Source organism: Chionomys nivalis, chromosome 21, assembly GCF_950005125.1.
Source record: "Chionomys nivalis chromosome 21, mChiNiv1.1, whole genome shotgun sequence".
NCBI classification, from domain to species: Eukaryota; Metazoa; Chordata; class Mammalia; order Rodentia; family Cricetidae; genus Chionomys; species Chionomys nivalis.
Window position 1 is genome coordinate 41,263,054 of NC_080106.1, and position 21,725 is coordinate 41,284,778.

At 50.7% G+C, this 21,725-nt stretch overlaps 2 protein-coding genes across 9 annotated transcripts in view; both read right to left on the reverse strand.

Annotated features, from left to right (window-relative positions):
- Window positions 1-164: 164 nt before the first annotated feature.
- LOC130863375 (ATP synthase subunit e, mitochondrial-like) lies at window positions 165-4,160 on the reverse strand. The gene is made up of 2 exons (XM_057753331.1): window positions 4,106-4,160; window positions 165-385 (listed from the first exon to the last, which is right to left on the reverse strand). Exons 1-2 carry the CDS (start codon window positions 4,158-4,160, stop codon window positions 165-167), a joined length of 276 nt encoding a protein of 91 aa, XP_057609314.1.
- A 7,237-nt stretch (window positions 4,161-11,397) lies between these two features.
- Window positions 11,398-21,725, reverse strand: part of Cacna1a (calcium voltage-gated channel subunit alpha1 A) — a 289,933-nt gene continuing 279,605 nt past the window's right edge. For 6 of the 8 annotated variants that reach the window (XM_057754011.1, XM_057754008.1, XM_057754010.1 and 3 more), the window contains exons 43-49: window positions 19,549-19,658; window positions 19,314-19,452; window positions 19,093-19,206; window positions 17,283-17,318; window positions 16,222-16,408; window positions 13,958-14,211; window positions 11,398-13,619 (exon numbers count right to left, since the gene is read on the reverse strand). In XM_057754011.1, coding sequence (XP_057609994.1) covers window positions 13,149-13,619; window positions 13,958-14,211; window positions 16,222-16,408; window positions 17,283-17,318; window positions 19,093-19,206; window positions 19,314-19,452; window positions 19,549-19,658 — 1,311 coding nt within the window. In that variant the 3' untranslated portion in view covers window positions 11,398-13,148. The remainder of the gene's footprint in view (window positions 13,620-13,957; window positions 14,212-16,221; window positions 16,409-17,282; window positions 17,319-19,092; window positions 19,207-19,313; window positions 19,453-19,548; window positions 19,659-21,725) is intronic. The other 2 variants (XM_057754013.1, XM_057754012.1) reach the window with 2 other exon arrangements.

Here is a 21,725-nt window from a genome sequence, read left to right on the forward strand (position 1 = left end):
CTTCTTCTTCTTCCTCCTCCTCCTCCTCCTCCTCCTCCTCCTCCTCCCCCCCCCCCCCCTCCTCCTCCTCCTTCTTCTTCTTCTTCTTCTTCTTCCCCCGCACGACAAAGCTTTAAAGCTTTATTCATCCTCAGCGACTTAGGAAAGGCAAGCTCACTGGCGCTTCACTTGAGTATGCTGTCACCTTGAGCTTCTGCCCGTTCTCTTTCAATCCGGTTCAGCTCATCTAGTCTCTCCTCCTCCGCTGCCACCCCCCTCTCCTCTGCCCGGGGCTTTAGGTAACTATAGTGCTTGGCGCCGTAGGCCATGCCGAGGACCAGGGCTGAGTATCGGCCGAGCTTGATGAGCGGAGAGACCTGAACTGGGGCACCATCTTGTCCATGACCTTCGCATAGGAAGCTTAACTGAAGCGGAAGCTTCTTTGTTCTTCTTCTCCTCCTCCTTCTCCCTCTCCCCGCCTCCCTTCTTTGACAGGGTCTTAGTCCTGGATGGCCTGGTAGTATTTTTGTAGACCAACTCAAAAAGAGATCCAGCTGGCTCTTCCTCTCAGGCACTGGGTGTGTGCCACCACCACTTGGCTGCCGGGCGGTGGTGGCGCACGCCTTTAATCCCAGCACTTGGGAGGCAGAGGCAGGCGGATCTCTGTGAGTTCGAGACCAGCCTGGTCTACAGAGCTAGTTCCAGGACAGGCTCCAAAACCACAGAGAAACCCTGTCTTGAAAAACCAAAAAAAAAATTTAAAATTTAAAAAAAAATATTTATTTATTTATTATGTATACAATATTCTGTCTGTGTGTATGTCTGCAGGCCAGAAGAGGGCACCAGACCCCATTACAGATGGTTGTGAGCCACCATGTGGTTGCTGGCAATTGAACTCAGGACCTTTGGTAGAGCAGGCAATCCTCTTAACCTCTGAGCCATCTCTCCAGTCCTTAGCTTCTATTTTTTAAACAGTATTTTATTAGTCAGGGGTGGGTGGGGTGGTTTACACCTTTAATCCCAGCACTCAAGAGGCAGAGGCAGGTGGATCTTAATGAGATCAAGTCTGGTCTACAGAATTAGTTCCAGGACAGCCAGGGCTGTTACACAGAGAAAACCTGTCTCGAAAAACCAAATAACATAAACAAAAAACATTTTATGAACTCATTTACTTATTTGAAGGGGGAAGGACACAATGTGATATACTTGTGTTGCGAGTATGTCCCCAGCATGCTCAGGCTTGAGTCCGGTGTCAGTACTGAAGAAGAGAAACAAGGGCCCTGAAGAAGAGAAACAAGGGCCCGGATGACTCAGCGGGAACCTTGTCACCCAAACTAAAGACATGATCTGACCTGTACCCACATGGCAAAATGAGCTGACTCCACAGCCTTGTCCTCTGACATCTACATATGTGTATAATACAGAGACCAGAGGCATTCTGTCCCTCTCGGTGATAGGAGGTAGGCCACCTTGTATGGGTGCTGGGAGCTGAGCCCCAGTCCTCTGAAAGAACAGTGTGTATTTTTTTTTTTTTTTGAGACAGGGTTTCTCTGTAGCTTTGGAGCCTGTCCTGGAACTCACTTTGTAGACCAGGCTGGCCTCGAACTCACAGAGATCTGCCTGCCTCTGCCTCCAGAGTGCTGGGACTAAAGGTGTGCACTGCCACCACCAGTTTGTTGTGTATTTTCATTGAGACTCTAACCTTTAAAGGCTGAGCCATCTCTCCAGCCCTGTTTTGTATTTTTGAGATGGAGCCCCACTATGTATTTCTGACTATCCCAGAACTCACAGAGATCCACCTGCCTTCGAATACCAAGTGCTGAGACTAAAAGCTTGTGCTGCTATGCCCAACAAGTTTCATTTTATTGACTGGACGGTGGTAGCGCACACTTTTAATTCTAGCAACCAGGAGGCAGGGGCAGGCAGATCTCTGTGAGTTCAAGGCCAGCCTGGTCTACAGAGCTAGTTCCAGGCCAGACAGAGCTATCTCTATACACAGAAACCCTGTCTCAAACATACAAACAAAATAGGCTGCCATTCTCTCAACAAAGGCATCAGTGGTGAACAGTGTGGCTACCTCAACATCTGACATGTGATCTATAGCTTTGTCTAAGGGACATTCCATATACTGCCCACCTGGTTTTTATTTTATTTTTTTTTTATTATTTTTTTCCCACCTGGTTTTTAATTCACTGGCATATTTAGGGGTCTTTCATTTAGTAGTTATTATTACTGAAGAGAGTTTTTAAGCTGAGTGAAGTTTTTTTTTTTTTTACATAAAAATGGTAAAATATTAGCTTGAGGACAGCATTTGAGACTGTAACAGGAAAATTGACCAACCATAAAAACAAGTATGAAAGACTATTCATCCCAAATCTCTGAACGCAACGTGTACCCCCAAGTTGGGCGCCATCGATAGTGTTGAGCCTGTGCACACGCCCCCCCAACGCACACACCTGAGATTGACAGTGTTGAGCCTGTGCACACACCCCTCCAACGCACACACCTGAGATTGACAGTGTTGAGCCTGTGCACACGCCCCTCCAACGCACACACCTGAGATTGACAGTGTTGAGCCTGTGCACACGCCCCTCCAACGCACACACCTGAGATTGACAGTGTTGAGCCTGTGCACACCCTCTCCAATGCACATACCTGAGATCACCGTGGAAGGGCCCTGGTCCCTTTCCTAACAAGGTCATGACTTTGTGTCTGGCTGGTGAGGCAAGTAGTTGCCCACAAAGATCATGCCATTTGCCAGAATAAGACTTCTTTCAGGGGCTGGAGAGATGGCTCAGTGGTTAAGAGCACTGGCTGCTCTTCCAGAGGTCGTGAATTCAATCCCCAGCAACCACATGGTGGCTCACAACCATCTGTGATGAGATCTGACGCCCTCTTCTGGCATGTGGGCATACATGGAGGCAGAATGTTGTATACACAATAAATAAATAAATCTTTAAAAAAAAAAAAAAAGACGGGGGCTGGAGAGATGGCTCAGAGGTTAAGAGCACTGAGACCTGGCGCCCCCTTCTGGCTTGCAGGCATACGTGGAAGGAATGCTATACACATAATATAATAAATAAATATTAAAAAAAGAGTACTTTCAGTTATTAATGCTAAGGCTAACTCATTGGACACAGGAGTCTGATTGGTCAGAGAGGAGGCTCCCGAGGGTGTACTCCAAACACTTCACCCATGGAGAGAGCTGCTGCCTTGCATTTTCACCACTGGGCGGCTGAGCCATGTTCCTGCCAAACATGACTGCTCCCATGTATGGCTGGGGAGAAAGGTTTTATTGTAGAAATGAGTGAGAGAACAGCCAGAGGCATCTGGAAGGGTCCAGACTTAAACTGAGTCATGAGAGGAAAGAGAGAGGAGCTGAGGAGAGGAGAGAGGAGCTTAAGACCAAGAGGCCAGGAGTCAGCCAAGGGCCAAGAGAGCACGTGGCTGAAAAGGCTGGTTTATTTAGGGAGGAGAAGCTGGGGAAGCAAAGGCCAGTGCCTGGGCTGGAGAGGTTAAGGGTGGGGGAGGGGTGAGACGCACTGGGAGGAGCCACAGGTACTGAGTGAGCTTCCTCCAGGGTTTCTTTAGGACCTGACACTCATCATTATTACAGGACATTCATTACTTTCATTACTATTACTATTTCAATCTTTCAATCTACTTTTGAGACTGGGTCTCATCTATTAGAGATGTGTTAGGAAGCCAATGTGACTCTGAGCTTCTGATCCTCCCGCCTTCAGCCCTGAGCACTGGGATGGCAGGAACATTGGCCTGCACCCTGCTTTCCCAGTGCTGTAGACTGAAGCCGGGCCTGTAGGCCATCACACCACCACAAGAGCCAGGCTCTCAGCCTGATTCGCTCTTCGGCTCTTACCCTTTCACCCTCTGACCAGACTCCTTTCTAAGCCTCTCTCTTTCTCAAGAGCCCTATGCCCAGCGCTATTCTCTTCCTCAGCCAATGACCTCACTACTCCACACCGGATGATCACAACCTTGTGACCACCCTGCTCTACTTTTATAGTAGCTGGGTGCTAGGGTGGACACCCAACTTCAGTGGCTCCTAACGTTGGCCCTCAGCTCCTTGGTGCTGCACACTAGTGGCCAGCGTAGGGCATGAGTGCACCCAGGCCCCGTTTCTGTTGCTCCAGGGTCCCTGCAGCATCCAGGGCCTCAACCATGGGTGAAATTCTTGTAATTTAAAAATTGTGGGAAGAGAAGTCACACCATACAACACGGCTCATATGGGAGGTTTATTGGAAGAGGAAAGAGAAGGGGCAGAGAGGGGACAGAGACCCGTCCTGGGGACAAGAGTGGTGGGAAAGGGACAGGGAGAGGGGACAGGAGGTGGGCAAGACCCACCCTTTAAAAGGGAACGTAGGGAATGTGCACAGGAGGTGCTCTTAGTGACCACTGCTGAGGACATATCCTGCCAGGACCCCAAGAGCAGGCCAGTGCAGATGCCTGAATGCTAACATTCCTCCCTTTTGCTTATCATAAAAGGTGAGGAGTTTGAAAGGGGTAGCAGGAGAGGTGGGGATGAGGATGCTGTGTTCTCAAGACTGCCTCCTGCTGGTCTGGGGGCGTTGACCACCTTTTGGGGACATGAGAAAGCTGGGGTGCTGGCCACATCCTGGGGTAACCAGCTGTTCCACTTCACTGTCCATGCTCTATTGGGCCGTTCGGTGCCTCTTGGACCTGGCAAGATGCTATTTGAGGTGGATCCAAGTCGACTCCCTGGAACCCACAAGAACTTAAAGCCCCTGTTCCTTTCCCATCCCCACAACATCGCCTTGACACCCTCTGTCTATCCGATTTACCAGGAGACACAGGTGGTTGACTACTGAGGGCAGTCAATAGTAAAAAGAGAGACAGGACAAATTTGTGCCACACTGGGAAGGCTGTCAGGAAAAGTGACAGAGGAAAGGTCACCAGGGCCAGATGGAAATAGAACTGGTGCGTGCTGAACAAGATGACGAAGCTGGCTTCTCCATCCGACTCGCACGTCGCAGCAAACAGGACATTCAGAGAGGGACAGCAGACGGGAAAAGAAAGTGCAGAATTCTTCCTCAGTTTCCCAGCTGCCTGGTCTGAGGGATACTGATGCCGGACTCGATTTGAAAGGAGTGGCCAGTGGTCTCCAAAAGACATCCCAATGGGAGCACGGAGGTGTGAAGGATAGCACAGTTCCCTCGAGGATCTGCAATTCCCAGCATCCCACAAATTCAGAGAGGATCAGATTAACTAGGCACAGGCTGTTATGTGTATCATCATGCAAGCAAGGGCCAAGGGCTCTGAGCCCAAGAGAGACACAGTCGTTTGGTACCAGGGCTTCCAGAAGAGTCAGAAGGCTAGGAGAAGACTGTGATCAAGAAAGGTAGCCTCGAGGCTGGAGAGATGGCTCAGAGGGTAAGAGCACTGGCTGCTCTTCCAGAGGTCCTGAGTTCAATTCCCAGCAACCACATGGTGGCTCACAACCATCTGTAATGAGACCTGGTGCCTTCCTTGCCAGCAGTACATTGTATGCTTAATAAATAAATAAATCTTTAAAAAAAAAAAAAAAAGAAAGGTAGCCTCACATCCAGGGGAGTGGACAGAGGTGAGAGACCCAATGGCCGGTATTGAATGGAAGAAGCTGCCAGTGAGTGAGAGAGCAGATTTGTTGCAGGTGGAAGAGAGCAGATCTGTTAAGGGTGGAGCAGGTGAGTAGGGTCCCAGCGTAAAGCGATTACCTTTCGGTGGGCCCTGCCACTAAGCGAACATGCGGCAAGCAACAGAGCTAGTGTAGGAGGTTTATTGGGGGAAGGGGAAGGCGGAAGAGTGGAAGGGTGATACCCTCATCCACCTTTCGGATCGCTGGCACAATGTTGTCAAGGCTCCATAAAATAGATATATAGTATATATAAAGGGATATATAAAATATAGATATATAGTGTATATGTAGGGATATATAAAATATAGATATATAGTGTATATATAGGGATATATAAAATATAGATATATAGTGTATATATAGGGATATATAAAATATAGATATATAGTGTGTATATATATATATATATAATATAGAGTGTTGGGAAGCAGTCATTTGGATTGCTATCTAAGGGGTATTGAGAGAAGGTCTAACTGCAAAGGTGGACGGAGTTTCCATGAGTGAGGCAGAGAAGATCCAAGAGTCTGCAATTCCCAGCGTCCCAGGAATTCAGAGAGGATCTAATTAAGTAGACACAGGCTGTCCTGTGCATCATCATGCAAGAACAAGGGCCAAGAACTCTGATCCTGAGAGAGCCGTGGTTGCCGGTACCAGGACTTGATGAGATCAAAAGGCAAGAGATGAGTCCTCACTCGTGGGAATGGCCAGAGGTGGGGAAGGGGTGGCTCACCAATCGTGCTGGTGTTGGATGGAGGGGCCCAGTGATCTGTTAGTTGGAGAAGCAAGGCTGTTGTATGTGGACTAGTTTCCGGGGTCCAAGCTCACCTCAGGGTTCTGGGAGGACCTGCTGAGTGTCATGGCACCGATGTTATAATTTAAAACCCACTGTGAAGAGAAGTCACACCAGACAACAGAGCTCACATAGGAGGTTTATTGGAAGAAGAGAGACAAGGGGCAGAGAAGGGGACAAAAGGGGGGGCAGAGACCAGTCCCTGGGCACAACAGTGGCAGGAGAGGAGGAGGGAGGGAGGGAGACGAGAGGGAGAAAGATAGAGACTGGAGGTGGCCAAGGTCCACCTTTTAAAAGGGAACACAGTGAACATGCACAGGAGGTGCTCTTAGTGGTTGCAGCTGAGGACATATCCTGTCAGGACCCCAAGGGCAGGCCAGTACAGATGCCTGAATGACATAAAAAAGATGGTTATAACCTTTTGTTTTGTTTTTTTGAGACAGGGTTTCTCTGTAACTTTGGAGCCTGTCCTGGAACTCGCTCTGTTGACCAGGCTGGCCTTGAACTCACAGAGATCCACCTGTCTCTGCCTCCCTCCTGAGTGCTGGAATTTAAAGGCATGCGCCACCACTGCCTGGCTGGTTATAACATTTTAATGGAATGATAAAAGGCAAAAGTCTGGTGGGCGGTGGTGGCGCACGCCTTTAATCCCAGCACTTGGGAGGCAGAGACAGGTGGATCTCTGTGAGTTCGAGGCCAGTCCTGGTCTACAGAGCAAGTTCCAGGACAGGCTCCAAAACCACAGAGAAACCCTTTCAAAAAACAAAACAAACAAACAAAAAGCCAAAGTCTGGCAGGCACACAGCTCAGCCTCCCAGTGATGAAAAGACAAGGCGGATTGGTCAGACTTGAAAAGCCCTGTTTTATATCCACACACTTTTGTTTTGTGATGACCACACAATATGCATAAGTTTTAAATTTATTTGGAGATAGTTTGTAACCTAGACTAGCTTCCATCTTGCAGGGAGTCTCTTGTCTCCTCTTGTCTCTGCCTATGCTGGGATTATAGGTGGTGCATCACCACACCGTTTACAGTCTCTCTCTCTCTCTCTCTCTCTCTCTCTCTCTCTCTCTCTCTCTCTCTTTTCCTCCCTCCCTCCCTCTCTCCCCTCCTCTCTTTTTCTCCTAACATTCATTTAATTATTTTATGTGTATGGATTTTTGTCTGCATGTATGTCTGTGCACCTTGCGGGAGCCTAGTGCCCAAGAAGGCTAGAGGAGGGCACCAAGTCCCCTAGAACTGCATCTTACAGACACTTGTCAGCTGCCTGTGGGTGCTGGGAACTGAACCCATGTCCTCTGAAAGAGCAGCCCATGCTCTTAACTACTGAGCCATTCTTGTGTCTTTTTTGTAATCACTAAAAAAACCCAAAACGAAACTTATTTATTGTGTGTATGTTGTGTGGGCACATTTGGAGGTCAAGGGACAGGAGTCATTTTCTCCTTCCACTATGTGGTCCTGGGGACTGAACTCAGGCCACCAGGCTTGGTGGCAAGCTACTGTCCCTGCACCTCACCCTCCCCATTCTTCTAACTTTGAAACGGTTTCACTAAGTGAACTTGGCTGGCTGTGAGTCTGAGACTCTCCTGTGCTTCATTCCCCAATGTAGTCTCTGACAATTAGTTTGTCCAGGATGTGTTGATAGGCACGTAGTTTGTCTCCAAGTTAGTTGGTAAGCTTTGTCTGGGGTAAGGGGGGTTGAGACAGGGTCTCTCGTGTATCTCTGGCCAGTCTCAAACTGGTTATTTTCCTGTCTCAGCCTCCTGAGTGCTAGGATTACAGGTGCACACCACTACAGCAGGCCACTGGTAAGGTTTCGTTGTTTCTCTTTATTTATTTGGTTGGCTTTGGTTTTATGAGACAGGATCTTGCTATGTAACCCTGGCTATCCTGGGACTTGCTCTGTAGACTAGGCTGGCCTCGAACTCGTAAAGGTCCTCTTGAATGCTAAGATTAAAAGAATGTAAATGTAAACCAACTTGATTACATTGTTCCAAAACAGCTAGGGCTGTTACACAGAGAAACCCTGTCTTACATGCCCAGCCCTGGTTTTTTTCTTTTTTTGTTTTGTTTTTTTTTATTTTTATTTTTGTTTTTTCGAGACAGGGTTTCTCTGTAGCTTTGGTTCCTGTCCTGGAACTAGGTCTTGTAGACCAGGCTGGCCTCGAACTCACAGAGATCCACCTGCCTCTGACACCCAAGTGCTGGGATTAAAGGTGTGCGCCACCAATGCCCGGCTGTTTTGTTTTTTTAGAAAGGGTCTCACATAGCTCAGGTTGGCCTCAAATGTCTTGTGTGACCAAGAATAAAGAATAACCGTGAGTTCCTCATTCTTCTGCCTTTACTTCCCAAGTGTTGAGAGTACAAGAGCATGCTACTATACCTAACCTTAATGAGCTCTTTATCACGGTTTAGATCATACACCACAATCTGGTCTGGTGGTGCCTGTAATCCTATTTCAGAGGTGGAGTGGCAAGGGAATTGACAGTTCAAGGCCAGTCTGAACTACTTAGGGATGTAGGTCAGAGATGGAGCACTTGCTTACCATGCAGAAGGCTGTTCGTTCAATCCCCAGGAATAGTTCCAAACCTAAACAACAAAACTATCTCCCATAGAACCGGCCCTTTTAGGAGCAGGTGAGATGGCTCAGCGGTAAAGATGCTTGCTGCCGATACTGACAGCCTGAGCCAGTCTTTGGACCTACTCGGCGGAGAGGACTGACTCCCGCAAGTTGTCCTCTGACTTTAGCATGATTGCTGCAGCATCTACAGATACACACATCTGCAAATAAATAAATGTGAAAAGGAGTGAGCATTTTAATTCTCGTTAGGCTGGTTCAATGACATTAAGCACATTCTCGCGAAACTTCTGTCCTGTCCTCATTAAACACCAACTTCCCTGTTTGTCCTCTCCACGCCTCCAGGAACCTCTGCTGCCTTTCTGTCTCCGTGTTTAGATCAGCAAGTTTTCAGAAATGGATATTTAAGCATGCCAGTTCTCCTGAGCCTTCAATGGCTCCTACTGGCATTGGGCTAGAACAGAAGGAATAGCAGAAAATCTTAGACCAGTCACCTGGGAAGTACGTGTTAGACTCTGGCTCTGGATGTGGGGATATCTCAGGCTTCAGGTTAGGGGGTGCACTGTGGCTGTGCAGTCTACGGTGGAGGAGGGAGAATCTTGGCAGCAGGTACCTTGGCTCAGGGAGGTGTATTTCTGGGTCAAAGTGAAGCTGTGTGGTCTGGTACAGGGCGGGATGAGCAGGAGCTGGGGTGACCCAGGGTCACACAACCTTCATTCTATACAGATATTCGGGTCCTGGGGAGACCAAGCTATAGCTGGCATTGTGTTTGAAGCTGGCTGCCAAATCCTGGGGTTTTGGTCTGCTGTCCTCACAGGCATGGAAGCTGCTGGGGCAACTCTGGATTGCCTGAGAAGGAGAATTTGGAGCCCAGTGTCACACGGTGCTCAGCTGTCTGCTGCCCTCAGCTTGCTTCAGGCTCCATCCTATGTCTGCCTGGAGGTCCAATGCAGCTGCAGCAGCTACATACATGTTCAGGCCACTGCTCGGCGCAGTTGCTGCACCGCTCGGCAAGAGGATACTACCACACTCCGAGGCTTCCTTCCGAGCTCACACTTACAAAGCTGGGCTGCTGCCTGAGTCTTCCAGGATGAAAGGCAAAGACACAAAGGGGCAAAGTGGCCACTGACTTTCTTCCTTCGCTTCTGAGAAAAGGTAGCTCCAGTGCAGCCTGGCAGTTCTGGATCGTATTTACGTGTATTTTGATTTTTAAAATGACATTTGAGCCAGACAGTGGTGGCACATGCCTTTAATCCCAGCGCTAGGGAGGCAGAGGCAGGTGGATCTCTGTGAGTTCGAGACCAGCCTGGTCTACAAGAGCTAGTTCCAGCATAGGCTCCAAAGCTACACAGAGAAACCCTGTCTCAAAAACAATAAGATTACATTTGAGTACAAGGGAGGCAGAAGCAGGTGGATCTCTGTGAGTCTGAGACCAGCCTGGTCTACATAGAGTTCCAGGTCAGTCAGGGCTACACAGTGAGGTCCTGTCTCAACAACAACAAAATACAAATTTGTTTATTCGAATGTATGTGTGGGGAGCATGCTACTTTGTAGGTATGGAGGTCAGAGGATAATCTGTAGGGTTCAGTCCTCTCCTTCTATCGTAGGGGTTCTAGGAATTGAACTCAGGTCATTAGGCTTAGTGGCAGGCACCTCTACCTACTGAGCCATTCTGAGATGGAATCTTGCTGTGTTGAACTCCTGAGTCTAACGGCTCTTCCTGCTTCAGCTTTCTGAGTAACTAAGATTGTGGACATGTTCCATCAGTGCAGGCTCCTGACCTACATCTACTTTCTCATTTTAAAAGTTTTATTTTATGTGTTTGGGCTTGCATCACAAACATGTTGTACCTGCAGAGGCCAGAGGAGGGCGCCCCATCCCCAGGGACTGCCATGTGGGTGCCATGTGGGTGCCGGGAAGGAGATCTAGGGCCTCTGGAAGAGCAGTCAGTGCTCTGCTGACTCAGCTCATCAGCTCCTTACACTGGCTACTTTTATGAAAAATTTCATCAGAGCATAGAGCCTACACATTTGCATACCATAAAAAAGAAACTGTGTGTGTGATAATTCTATAATTTTCATTTTACTAACGCAAAATAGGGGGACAGAGAAGTTAAATCACATGGTAAAGTTTACAAAGCCAGTGACATTTTGAGACTATGATGCCAAGGCTGAGTGGCAATGGTAATCCTTCAGTCTAATGACTCAATATGAAAATTGAGGTGTGGGAGGCTGGAGAGATGGCTCAGTGGTTAAGAGCACTGGCTACTCTTCCAGAGGACCCAGGTTCTATCCCCAGCACCCACATGGCAGCTCATAACTGTCTGTAACTCCTGTTCCAGGGGATCTTACACCCTTACAGACATACATGCAGGCAAAACACCAATGCACATAAAATACAAATAAATAATTAAAAAAGATTTATTAAAGAAGAAAAGAAAAAAATTGAGGTGTGATTAGGTGTGGTGACAAATGCCTTTAATCCCAGCACTTGGGAGGCAGAGGCAAGCACAGATCTCCGAGTTCGAGGCCGGCCTGGTCTACATAGGGAGTTCCAGGACAGCCAGGGCTACATAGTTTGTCTCACACACAATGAAATAAAACAAAAGGTGGCTAACAGTAAAAGACAACTAGCATCAACCTGTGTGATCATCACACAGTTCACATGCATGCACCCCTGTATGTATGCGCGGTACACACATGCTTGACACATACAGCCAGAAGTTGCCCTCTTAGGCCAGAGAAACGGTCTTGGGGACCTGACCTTTGTGTGAATAGGCGCGGCTTTCTTTTCCCACTCTTCCTTCAATTTTACAGATATAGGCCATATTCACAGTATTTTCCAAACAGGCAGGCAGGCAGGCAGGGAGGGCCTGGGAGACTGGGGGCTGGGCAGAGTGCTCTTACTACCAAGACTGCGGTATGTAGACAGTGTGTTTGTGTTGTATGAGCGTGGATATCTAGACAGTATGCTGGATGAGGTAGGTGAATGTAGGGTGAGGGGGTCACTGTATGAACCCTGGAGGCGGGAGGGGGGAGGGTGCGGGGCTCTGAAGCTAAAAGTGTATATTACTTTTCCAAAGGACCTGGACTCGGTTTCCAGGACCAGGGTTAGAGGACTCACAGCTGCCTGTAACTCCAGCTGGCTCAAAAGGCACTTTCACATTTGCCCAGATCCACATATACATAAATAATAATAAATGTTAAAAAAAAACAATCCTGGCCCAACTCATTGCTCTGACGTAATCCAGACTGTTCAGATCTTTGACCTTGCCAGCATTTCTCCATGGCTGAGGCTGGTTCAAGAAGCCAGAGGCCAGGGCAGAACACACAGAGGAGGGTGGTACCGGAAGCTGGACACACCGGAGAAGCCTCGGTTCTGTGGGACTCTCCTCTCAAGGAGGCACAGATGCCCTTAGCTGGGAGTGAACCCAGGGCCGTCGTTCCTGGTACCTGTGGGCACTGCCTTCGAGCCATGTCCCCAGCGCGGTTTCTCTGGGAGCTAACAAACTGCCTCCCCTCTTCCATCCATCTCCCAAGAGTGACTTGCATGGCATCTTGGTCAAAGGACAAAGACCACTCCAGTTCAGAAGCCCTTGGATTCAAGTTTTTTCGTTTTTATTATTTTTTTTGTTCTTTTTAATGTCATGCAATATTTCACAGTCCCAAGCCCACGTTTTTCAAACAAGATAGGAAAAAAGAAAAAAAAGTTTTTAAAAAGATAAAGGAAAAAAAGAAGCAAGGGTGGTGGTGGTGGTAAATTTTTCCTTTTTTTTTTTCCCTTTTGTTATTTCAAGCAGGACCAAATGTCAGGAAAAAAAAACCTGTTTTGCCTCAATTTTTTTTGTCCTTTTAAAAACTGTTAGTGTTATTTTCTTGTAGTTGATCTCTGCAGGCAGTAATAAGTTTGGCGTGGCCCGCAAGCACTCCCGTGGGTCTGAGAAGTGTGTGGGGCGTGCAGCCGTCCCTCCGGCTCGCAGCCACCTTGGTTTCGTTCACCGGGAAAACGAAAGATTCAATTGAGATGATAAAACTCATCAATAGAAGCTATTTTTGTTTTTCTCCCCGGTTTTCTTTTTTAAAAACGTTATTGTTTATCATTTGCTGTGCGCCCGCTATATGCGGGCGCTGCGGGGAGGCGGGGCGGCTTAGCACCAGTCGTCCTCGCTCTCGCTGTAGGCGTCGTGCGCGCCCCTGCGGGCTGTGCGTGGCCGCGGCGCGCCGTGACCCGCGTAGTAGCCGTTGGGCAGCCTGCGGCCGTGGCGCGGTGACGCGCAGCCCGCGGCGCGCGGAGTCCTGGGCGACCGCGGCGCGGGCTCGTGCGCGCCCCCTGGCTGCTCGCGCGGGTCGTCGGACTCGGTGTAGTCGGCACCGCGCGGCCGCGGGCCCTCAGGCGCATGCGCAGGCCAGCGAGGCGCGCGGCGGCAACTCCTGGGCGAGCCGCCAGGGGGCGGGGCGGGACCCGCGAGCCTGCGCGCCGCCGGCCTGCGCGGCGCGGGCGAGTAGGACACGAGCGGCCGCGGGGTGCAGGGGGTCTGGGGGAGCTGGCGGCGGCCGCGTCGCGGCGTGCTGGTGCCGGACGTAGAGGGGGCTGGGCTTCCACTGACGGAACTACTGCCCTACACGAAAATCGAAACAAAGGAAATCAAAAGCAAAGATACCACGGACCAACCGGGAGCACACGGGGACACACAGACGGGAGGGCGGGCGGGCGGCGGGACGGAGAAGTGGGGGGGGGACGACAAACCAACACAACAGTGAGGAGAGAAATGAGAAACGAGCTTCGTAAGTTTCCGAAGTCACTCACAGGCGTCCGCAGGACACGAGTCGCAGGGAAGCAGGGCCAAGGGGACAGCAAGAGCGGCCGGCTACCCGCGCCCTGCCCCGCCCCCTCCCACCCCCTGCATTCCCCGTCCCCACCCACCCCATCGGTTCAGTCTGGGCCTGCCACACGCACCTGTCTGTGTGTCGCGTGCTCCCGACCCTCGCTGGGCGAGCGGGACCAGCGCTGCTCCCGGGCCCGCGCCCGGCTCGCGTCCGACCGCTCCTGTGCGTAGCGCTCCCGGTCGGGGGCTGGGGGGTGGTGGTGGTGGTGGTGATGGTGATGGTGCGGCCGATGCTTCCGGTCCTTGGGCCGGCCCCGGTCTTGGTCCCGATCTTTGGAGGGCAGGTCACCGGATTGGGTGGTCATGCTCAGATCTGTTCCCAGACCTGAGTAGGAGACGATGGTGAGAGAGGGAGAAGGGGCCCAGAGAAGGGAAAGCAGGCCTGGAGGGTCTCCAGGCTCTGCAGCAGCCCCTGGTTTCCTCCCTACTCTGGAACTCCCCCTCACTTTCTTTTTACATTTATTTTCAGCACGCGCATCATCCCGCGGTGGCACTCATCTGTAAGTGTGACCTTCCACCTTATGGGTTCCAGGAATCAAACTCGGGTCTTCAGGCATCAAATACCTTTACAGCCTCAGCCATCTTGCTTGGCCCCTCCCTTTTCTCAGTGTTGAATATGACCAACTTAGGACCATGTACGTGTTAGCTATACCTACCACCCAGACAACATCCCACTCAGCCTGGAGTGTTGCAGTCATGGGTCAGTGGTTAAACATGTCTGTTGCTCTTGCATTAGATCTAAGTTCAGTTTCCTGCACCCATGTCCTGCAGCTCACAACTGCCCATAGCACTAGATCCGGGGAATCCAACACTCGCATCCCTCCTACCTCCCATTAAAAAAAATAAAAATAAAATGCAGCTGGAAGGTGGTGGCACAGGCCTTTAATCCCAGCACTTGGGAGGCAGAGGCAGGTGGATCTCTGTGAGTTCGAGGCCAGCCTGGTCTACATGAGTTCGTTCCACGACAGTTAGGGCTGTTACACAGAGAAACCCTGTTTCGAAAAAGAAAAAAAAATGCAGCAGGGCAGGTATGGTGGCCCACACTTTTAATCCTAGCACTTTGAAGACAGGCAGGCAGATCTTTGAGTTCGAGGCCAGCCTGGTCTACAGAGCTAGTTCTAGCACAGAGAAACCCTGTGTTGGGGGAGAAAACCACCAGCAAAAAACCCAACCAACTAACCAGTCTTTAGTTCTAGCATTCAGGAGGTAGAAGCATAAAAAAATCTCTCTGAGTTCCAGGCCACCAACTAGGACCACATAATGAGATCTTGTCTCAAAATAACTAACTAAATCTTACTTTTTTTTGAATGTTAAAATGTGTGTGTGTGAGGGCGGGTGCAAGTATCACAAGTGCATATGGAGTTGGGAGTCTTAGATGTTGGCCCTCGTCGTCTATCTTGTCTGAGACAGGGTCTCTTGTCATCTGCTGTGTATGTCATGCTAGCTGGCCCAAGAGCTTCTGGGGTCTCTTCTGTCTTCATCTCCCATCTCACTAATAGGAGGGCTGGGGTGACGGATGCTCACTGCCCTCTCTGTCTTTATGTGCTTCGTTGCAAACGCAGGCCTAGTGCCTGCATGGCAGCTGCTGTACCTTTTGAGCCTCTCCAGCCTCTGCCTTTTTTTTTTTTTTTCAAAGATGGCGTCTCTCACTAGCCTGGAACTCAGATGGAACCTTTCCAGCACCAGGGTTACAGATAACCACTCCCATACCTGGTTTGCATGGGTGCTGGGATCTTACATCAGCTCAGCTTGTCATTCGTGTGCAGCACGTGCTTTACCCCACAGATACCACCCAGACCTCTTTCTTTTCTTTCTTTTTTTTTTTTAAAATATTTATTTATTATGTATACAATATTCTGTCTGTGTCTATGCCTGCAGGCCAGAAGAGGTCACCAGACCCCATTACAGATGGTTGTGAGCCATGTGGTTGCTGAGAATTGAACTCAGGACCTTTGGTAGAGCAGGCGATGCTCTTAACCTCTGAGCCATCTCTCCAGCCCCTCTTTCTTTTCTTTTGAGACAGGGTTTTTCTGTGTAGCCCTGACTGTCCTGGAACTTGCTCTGTAGATCAGGCTGGCCTCAAACTCAAAGATCTGCCCTACCCCTGCCTCATGAGTGCTGGGATTAAAGCCCGACTCCTTTGAATTGGGCTCTTATCTGTATCTTGGCTGGCCTCTAACTCCAGACCTTAACCCCTTCCTTCCTAGCTTCCTACATGCTGGCATTAGTGGTGTATGCCCAGTTCTTTGTTCCTACTTCTGCCCTTCAGCCTCCTCCTCCTTCCTACCTTCTGTTTTTTTGCAGAGCCTCTGTCCTTGGTTCTGTGGTAGCTTACCTGTGTCCACATCAGTGTAGCGGCCCAGAGAGCGCTCCGAAGTGCGGTGGCCACGGTCTCTGCGGCGCTGGTGGTACCGCTGATTCTCCTCAGGTGGTACCCGCTCCAGTGAGTAGTCGTCCAGTCGTCTGGCTTTGGGCCCCAGCACAGAGGCTGAGCGCTTCATGGGGCTGGTATCAGAGATGGTCTGGGGGAGGGGGACAGGTGTGGGCAGAGTTAATGGTCAGCACTTTCATGGCCTGCTCCTTCCAGCCCTGTAGCTGATGGGTAACAGAATCAGGGCGATGTGAACATCCAGGGACAGTGTCCGGGGGTGCAGTGGAGGTTTGGGTGTCTGGCTTGTTGGCTACAAGGGTGGAACCCTAAGGCTACTTAAGACCACCGACAGGAGTGTTGCTGCTTCTTAGGGTGTGTGCTGGACTTTGGCCAGAAGGCCCTGGCTAAGCCTTGCCCGTCTGGTGTTAAGGCTGGCTGGCTGGCAAGAAGCATGCTCCGCTTGCAGAGGGCAAGCCTGGGAGCCCTGCTTCTCCTTGGTCCAACTCTCTTGACCCTCACCCCCACCCCCAACTCTGGCTCCTATCACCCAGGCCCAGCTTGGGCTGCCCTGGCAGTGGAGGCACTGGAGAGCGTTCTGAATCTGCATTCACTGTCCCACAACCCTTGGTCTTGCTCTACCATGGACAGTCTTCAGTTCTCAGTAGCAGGCAGAAGAAGGAAGGCCCCCTGGACCAGGCCTGGTCCAGCTCTGATGTGCAGGAGCTAAAGGGACCTGAGGCAGAAGGCCAGTGGTCACTGGAGGAGTTGGAGGAACAGACCCCCAAGAAAGGGGCAGGGTGGACAGGTTGGCCTCTTGGAGGCTCTGAAGACGAAGTGGGGTGCACTGTGGCCCCTTCCATACACAGGACACAACACACAAGGAAGGGGCTCCATGGGGGAGGGGGAGGGTCTGCAACGAAAGGGTGGGGGGTGAGGTGAAGGGCAAGGGAGATGGTGGGTACTGGCACAAAAAGGGCAGGGAGGGAGAGGGGGCTGGAGCCAAGCTGGCCGGGCGCGGTACATACACTGAGGTTATTTCCACGTGGCCGGCCCCTTCTCCTCTGTCCCAGCCCCACAGGATGGCGCACACAGAAAAAAACAGAAAGAAGGAAATAAATATAAAAGGCAAAAGTGATGGTGAGGTGGTGGGTGGCACATGGTGGAGGTGGTGGGCAGAGAGAGGTTAAACTTTCCGGTGTTGAGTGAGGGGGTGCCCCAGGACCCGAATGGCTGTCCCCCACAACAGGCACAGAAGAAACAGGAGACAAACAAGACAGATGGCAGAGACATGAGACTGACAGATGGGACAGCAAGGCCACAGGCTCCTGGCCCATTTCATGCGATGCACTGCGGCACAGCACCCCTCCCCCACCTCGCCCCAGCTTCAGCTCAAAGCTCCCAGGTGGCCATCAACCCAGCTTGGCTCATCTCTGTTTTGGGGCCAGCAGGCCAGGCCTGACAGAAGGGACTGGGCAGCCACATGCACCCCAAGGTCACAGCAGCCAGAGGCCAGGCCCTTGGGCCATTATGACTCAGCCAGACGCAGCAAATACGCTACATAACACAGGGCAAGCTGCCCCAGCCAGACATGCCGGCACCCTCCTGCAGCCCCCTCCTGCCCCTTCTCCTTGTCCAGCCTGGGCTTTGTCCCCATCTCCTCACTGTGCATTAGCCAGGCATGCCTTAGTTTCTTCTATCCCCACGGGGATCTCGCCTTCCCTACAAGGGGCCGAAACAGCGAAGTGAAGCAGCCACACTGAGACACGTACCAGGTACACACCCAGCCACGCTGCCCCTCCCAGACGCGTGACAGAAGATATGCCCCAGCCATCCCAGGCCCACGCAGACTCTGCCTTCAGTCCTCAGACGTGCCCTGTTCCTGAAGGCAGCAGGCCATGTGCCTGCACATGAACAGGCGCGATGCCTACAGATGCCTGTTACACTGGTAGCACGCAGGTGCATGTATGTACAGGTGCACATGTAAGGTGTGTATGTATGAACTGCATGGGTAGCAGGACTTTTTTTTTTCTGTGATGGGACCCTGCTCATGCTAAGTACACCATGAACGAGCTCCAGCTTTAGAAGTAGGATTCTCTTTTCTTTTTAAAAGTTAGCTTATTATTTGTGTGTATGTGTGTGAATTTGTGGGCCTGCATGGAGGTCTGAGTAGGCCAGGAAAGGTGTCAGTTCCCTGGAGCTCCCGTCACGGGCTGTGAGCCGCCATTTGGTTGAGGTGCTAGGGATCAGTGCTCCCTTCTGCAGGAACACTGCATGCTCTCACCCGATGAGCCACCTCTCTGGATAGCAGTCAGGGTTCTTCAGTTCTGTTCTGAGACAGGCTGTCACATAGTTGAGGCTGGCCTCAAACTAGCTAAATAGCAGTGTCGTCTGGCCTTGAACTCCTGATCTCCACTTCCAAAATGCTGGGATTATGGATGTAAGTGAGCCCTGTTGTTTGTTTTGAAATATGGTCCAGGTCTGTAGCCTAAGCTGGCCTGAACCTCCTCTTCTCAGCCTCCTGAGTACTTGAGACACCACTACCTGCTGCTGAAGCTGGGATTCCCACCTCTCAGCAGAGCTGGACTCACCCCTTCCCTGTGTTCGCAATAGGGCAGTGACAGCTATGTTCTACAAGGGTGCCCAGTCTCTCGATGGCTTCTGGTAGGGAGTGGTTGGAGGGCCAGACCTGCTGGGTGCACTGAAGGAGCCAGGAAAGGGTAAGGGTCCCCTGCAGGGAGCTGTGGGAGGTCCCACCTCAGCCAGTGTCTCTAAGGAAGAGGTACAGGGTCCTTCAGAGTGTGTGTGGGCATGGCCCAGAACCCTGCAAGCTCTCACCTGGTTCTCTGCTGGGAGGCGGGGCATGGAGGTGGCCCTGGCCTGGCCTTCCATGGGGAGGTAGTGTTCGCTGTCTGAGTAGCCATCCGTACCCATTTCTCGCATCTCCACAGACTGTCAGGCAGAGGGTGGGTGGGGCTGGGTGAGTCTGGGGCCTGACCATGTGTGTGGGAGACCCTTTCTGCCTGAACCACCCAGCCTGGGGGAGGGGGCAGCAGCACCTGCGAGTTGGGCTGGCTGTTAGGCAAGTCGCTGGGTGGCCCTCGCTCTGGGCTCCATGTGCCAGTCTTCTGGAACATCTCTTGGGCTCGCTGGGTCACCCAGGACGGGCTCTCCTTCATACTGCTTTCCTGAGCCATCCTGCACAGGGACAGAGGCCAAGAAGGACATATGTGCTCTGGGATTCAGGAAGCTGGGGCCTCATACCCACTGATAACTGCCCAGCTGGCTACTCACAGGCCTCCTCCTGGGTCCAGCTGAGTGGATGGAAGGGCGTTCTGGCTGGGCCCTCCCTCCTGTGTTGGTGATGGAGGTTCCATGCGCTGGAACATGAGTGGTGTCCGGTTCTGGGAAGGCGAGAAGGTAGTGAGCATGTGCAGGGAGGGTTGACAGAGCCAGCACTGACAGGAAGCTGGGGCTGGCCCTATGATGCTGGGGGTCAAATCCAGGGCCTTGTGTCTTCCACCAAGCCACTCCCTCACCCTTGACACCCACTCCCACACAGGCAGGTTTGCTCTACCTGTAAGGCTACCCGTTTCTTCTTTCTTTCTTTCTTTCTTTCTTTCTTTCTTTCTTTCTTTCTTTCTTTCAAAATAATTTATTTATTCTCATTTTGTGTACATTGTTGTTTTGCCTGCATGTATGTCGGTGTGAAGATGTCAGATCTTGGAGTTGCAGACAGTTATTAGCTACCATGTGGGTGCTGGGAATTGAACTCGGGTCCTCTGGAAGAACAGTCAGTGTTCTTAACCACTGAGCCATCTCTCTAGCCCCCTTCTTTATTTTTTTTTAAGGGTGGATCTTTCCATTTGTAGACCTGGAACTCTGCCTGCCTCTGTCTTCCTAGTGCTCTAGTTATTTTTTTTATCTATTACTTAAATTTATTTATCTTGTGTATTATGTATAAACAAATAAATTATCTATCTTTTTGTGCATGCACATGCCACTGAGAATGGAACTCAGGTCTTCAAAGACAGGAACTTTACCCTCTGAACTATTTCTTGAGACTCTGTTCAACTTTTGACATTGTGACACAATGTTGTCATCTATAAAGCTCATTCTGGAGACCCATGCAGCCGAGTCATATATGTATCTTCCACCCAGACTCCTTCAGAACTAAACCATTTATCACGAACCCTTCCTTTACCATGCTCAGCCTCCTCATCCCACACCTTCAACCAGTCCAGAAACCTCTGTGCATGTTCTCCCATATACAGCCACCAGAGGGTGCCAGCGAGCACACAGTGGACAGTTCCTCTTCTGCTCCTATGCCATTTGGACTAATTGCCAGAGCCCACCCTGTAGTATCCAGGGTTAAGTCCTGTACTCCTAGTGCCCTCATCTCTTCCCACATTCTTCCCTGCTCTGTTTTGTCTGTCACCCTGACCTCTTCAGTATCAGGCAAGGTCCAGCCTCAGGGCCTTGTACGGGCTGTTCTCTCTGCTTGCACGCAGAAAGTCTGGTTTAACACTTTTCCTCAAAGAGTGACACATTCCCTCTTGTTCTTTAACACACGAGGCAAGCAGCTCAAAAAGCTTAAGGAAGTCCCCGAGACTGACCAGATTCACTCGGCCTCTCCCTGCCAGAGTAAGCAGCGGGGACAACTCAGTCATGTCAGGAGCGAAGCTGCACATAGACCTGGGAGACGGCCGGGCGTGGTGCGCACGCCTTTAATCCCAGAACTGGGGAGGCAGAGGCAGGCGGATCTGTTAGTTTTTGAGGCCAGCCTGGGCTACAGATCCAGTTCCAGGATAGCCAGGGCTACACAGAGAAATCCTGTCTCAAAAGAAAAAAATATTTCCAATCATCTGAGCTATCTGCAGAATGTGCTCCAGGTTCCCAGCTTTTGTGAGCTGTCACCCATGCTGGGGTGAGTTTTGGTGATGCATTGTCTTTGAGTAATTTCTGACTTTGTTTTGTTTTGAGACAGGGTTTCTCTGTGTAACAGTCCTGGGTGTCTTGGAACTTGCTTTGTAGACCAGGCTAGCGTCGAACTCACTGAAATTTGCCTGCCTCTGCCTCCCATGTGCTAGATATTAAATTAAAGGTGTGTGCCACCACCACCTGGTCATTTCTAATTCTTTTTTGTTTGTTCGTTTTTTGAGACTGGGTTTCTCTGTAGCTTTGGAGCCTGTCCTGGAACTAGCTCTGTAGACTAGGTTGGCCTCAAACTCACAGAGATCCGCCTGCCTCTGCCTCCGGAGTGCTGGGATTAAAGGTGTGCGCCACCACCGCCCGGCCTCATTTCTGATTCTTAAGTAACCCCAATAAAACTCATGTTGTCCAAGTTGAACTTTTGTCTGTTGTGGGTCCCCATCTGTGGTGAGTGTCAGGTCTCCCCTGGAACAGTTCTGTCACACAGCAAATGTCTCGCTCTGGAAAGAAACCCCTTCCTTCTTTTCTTTCTTTCCATC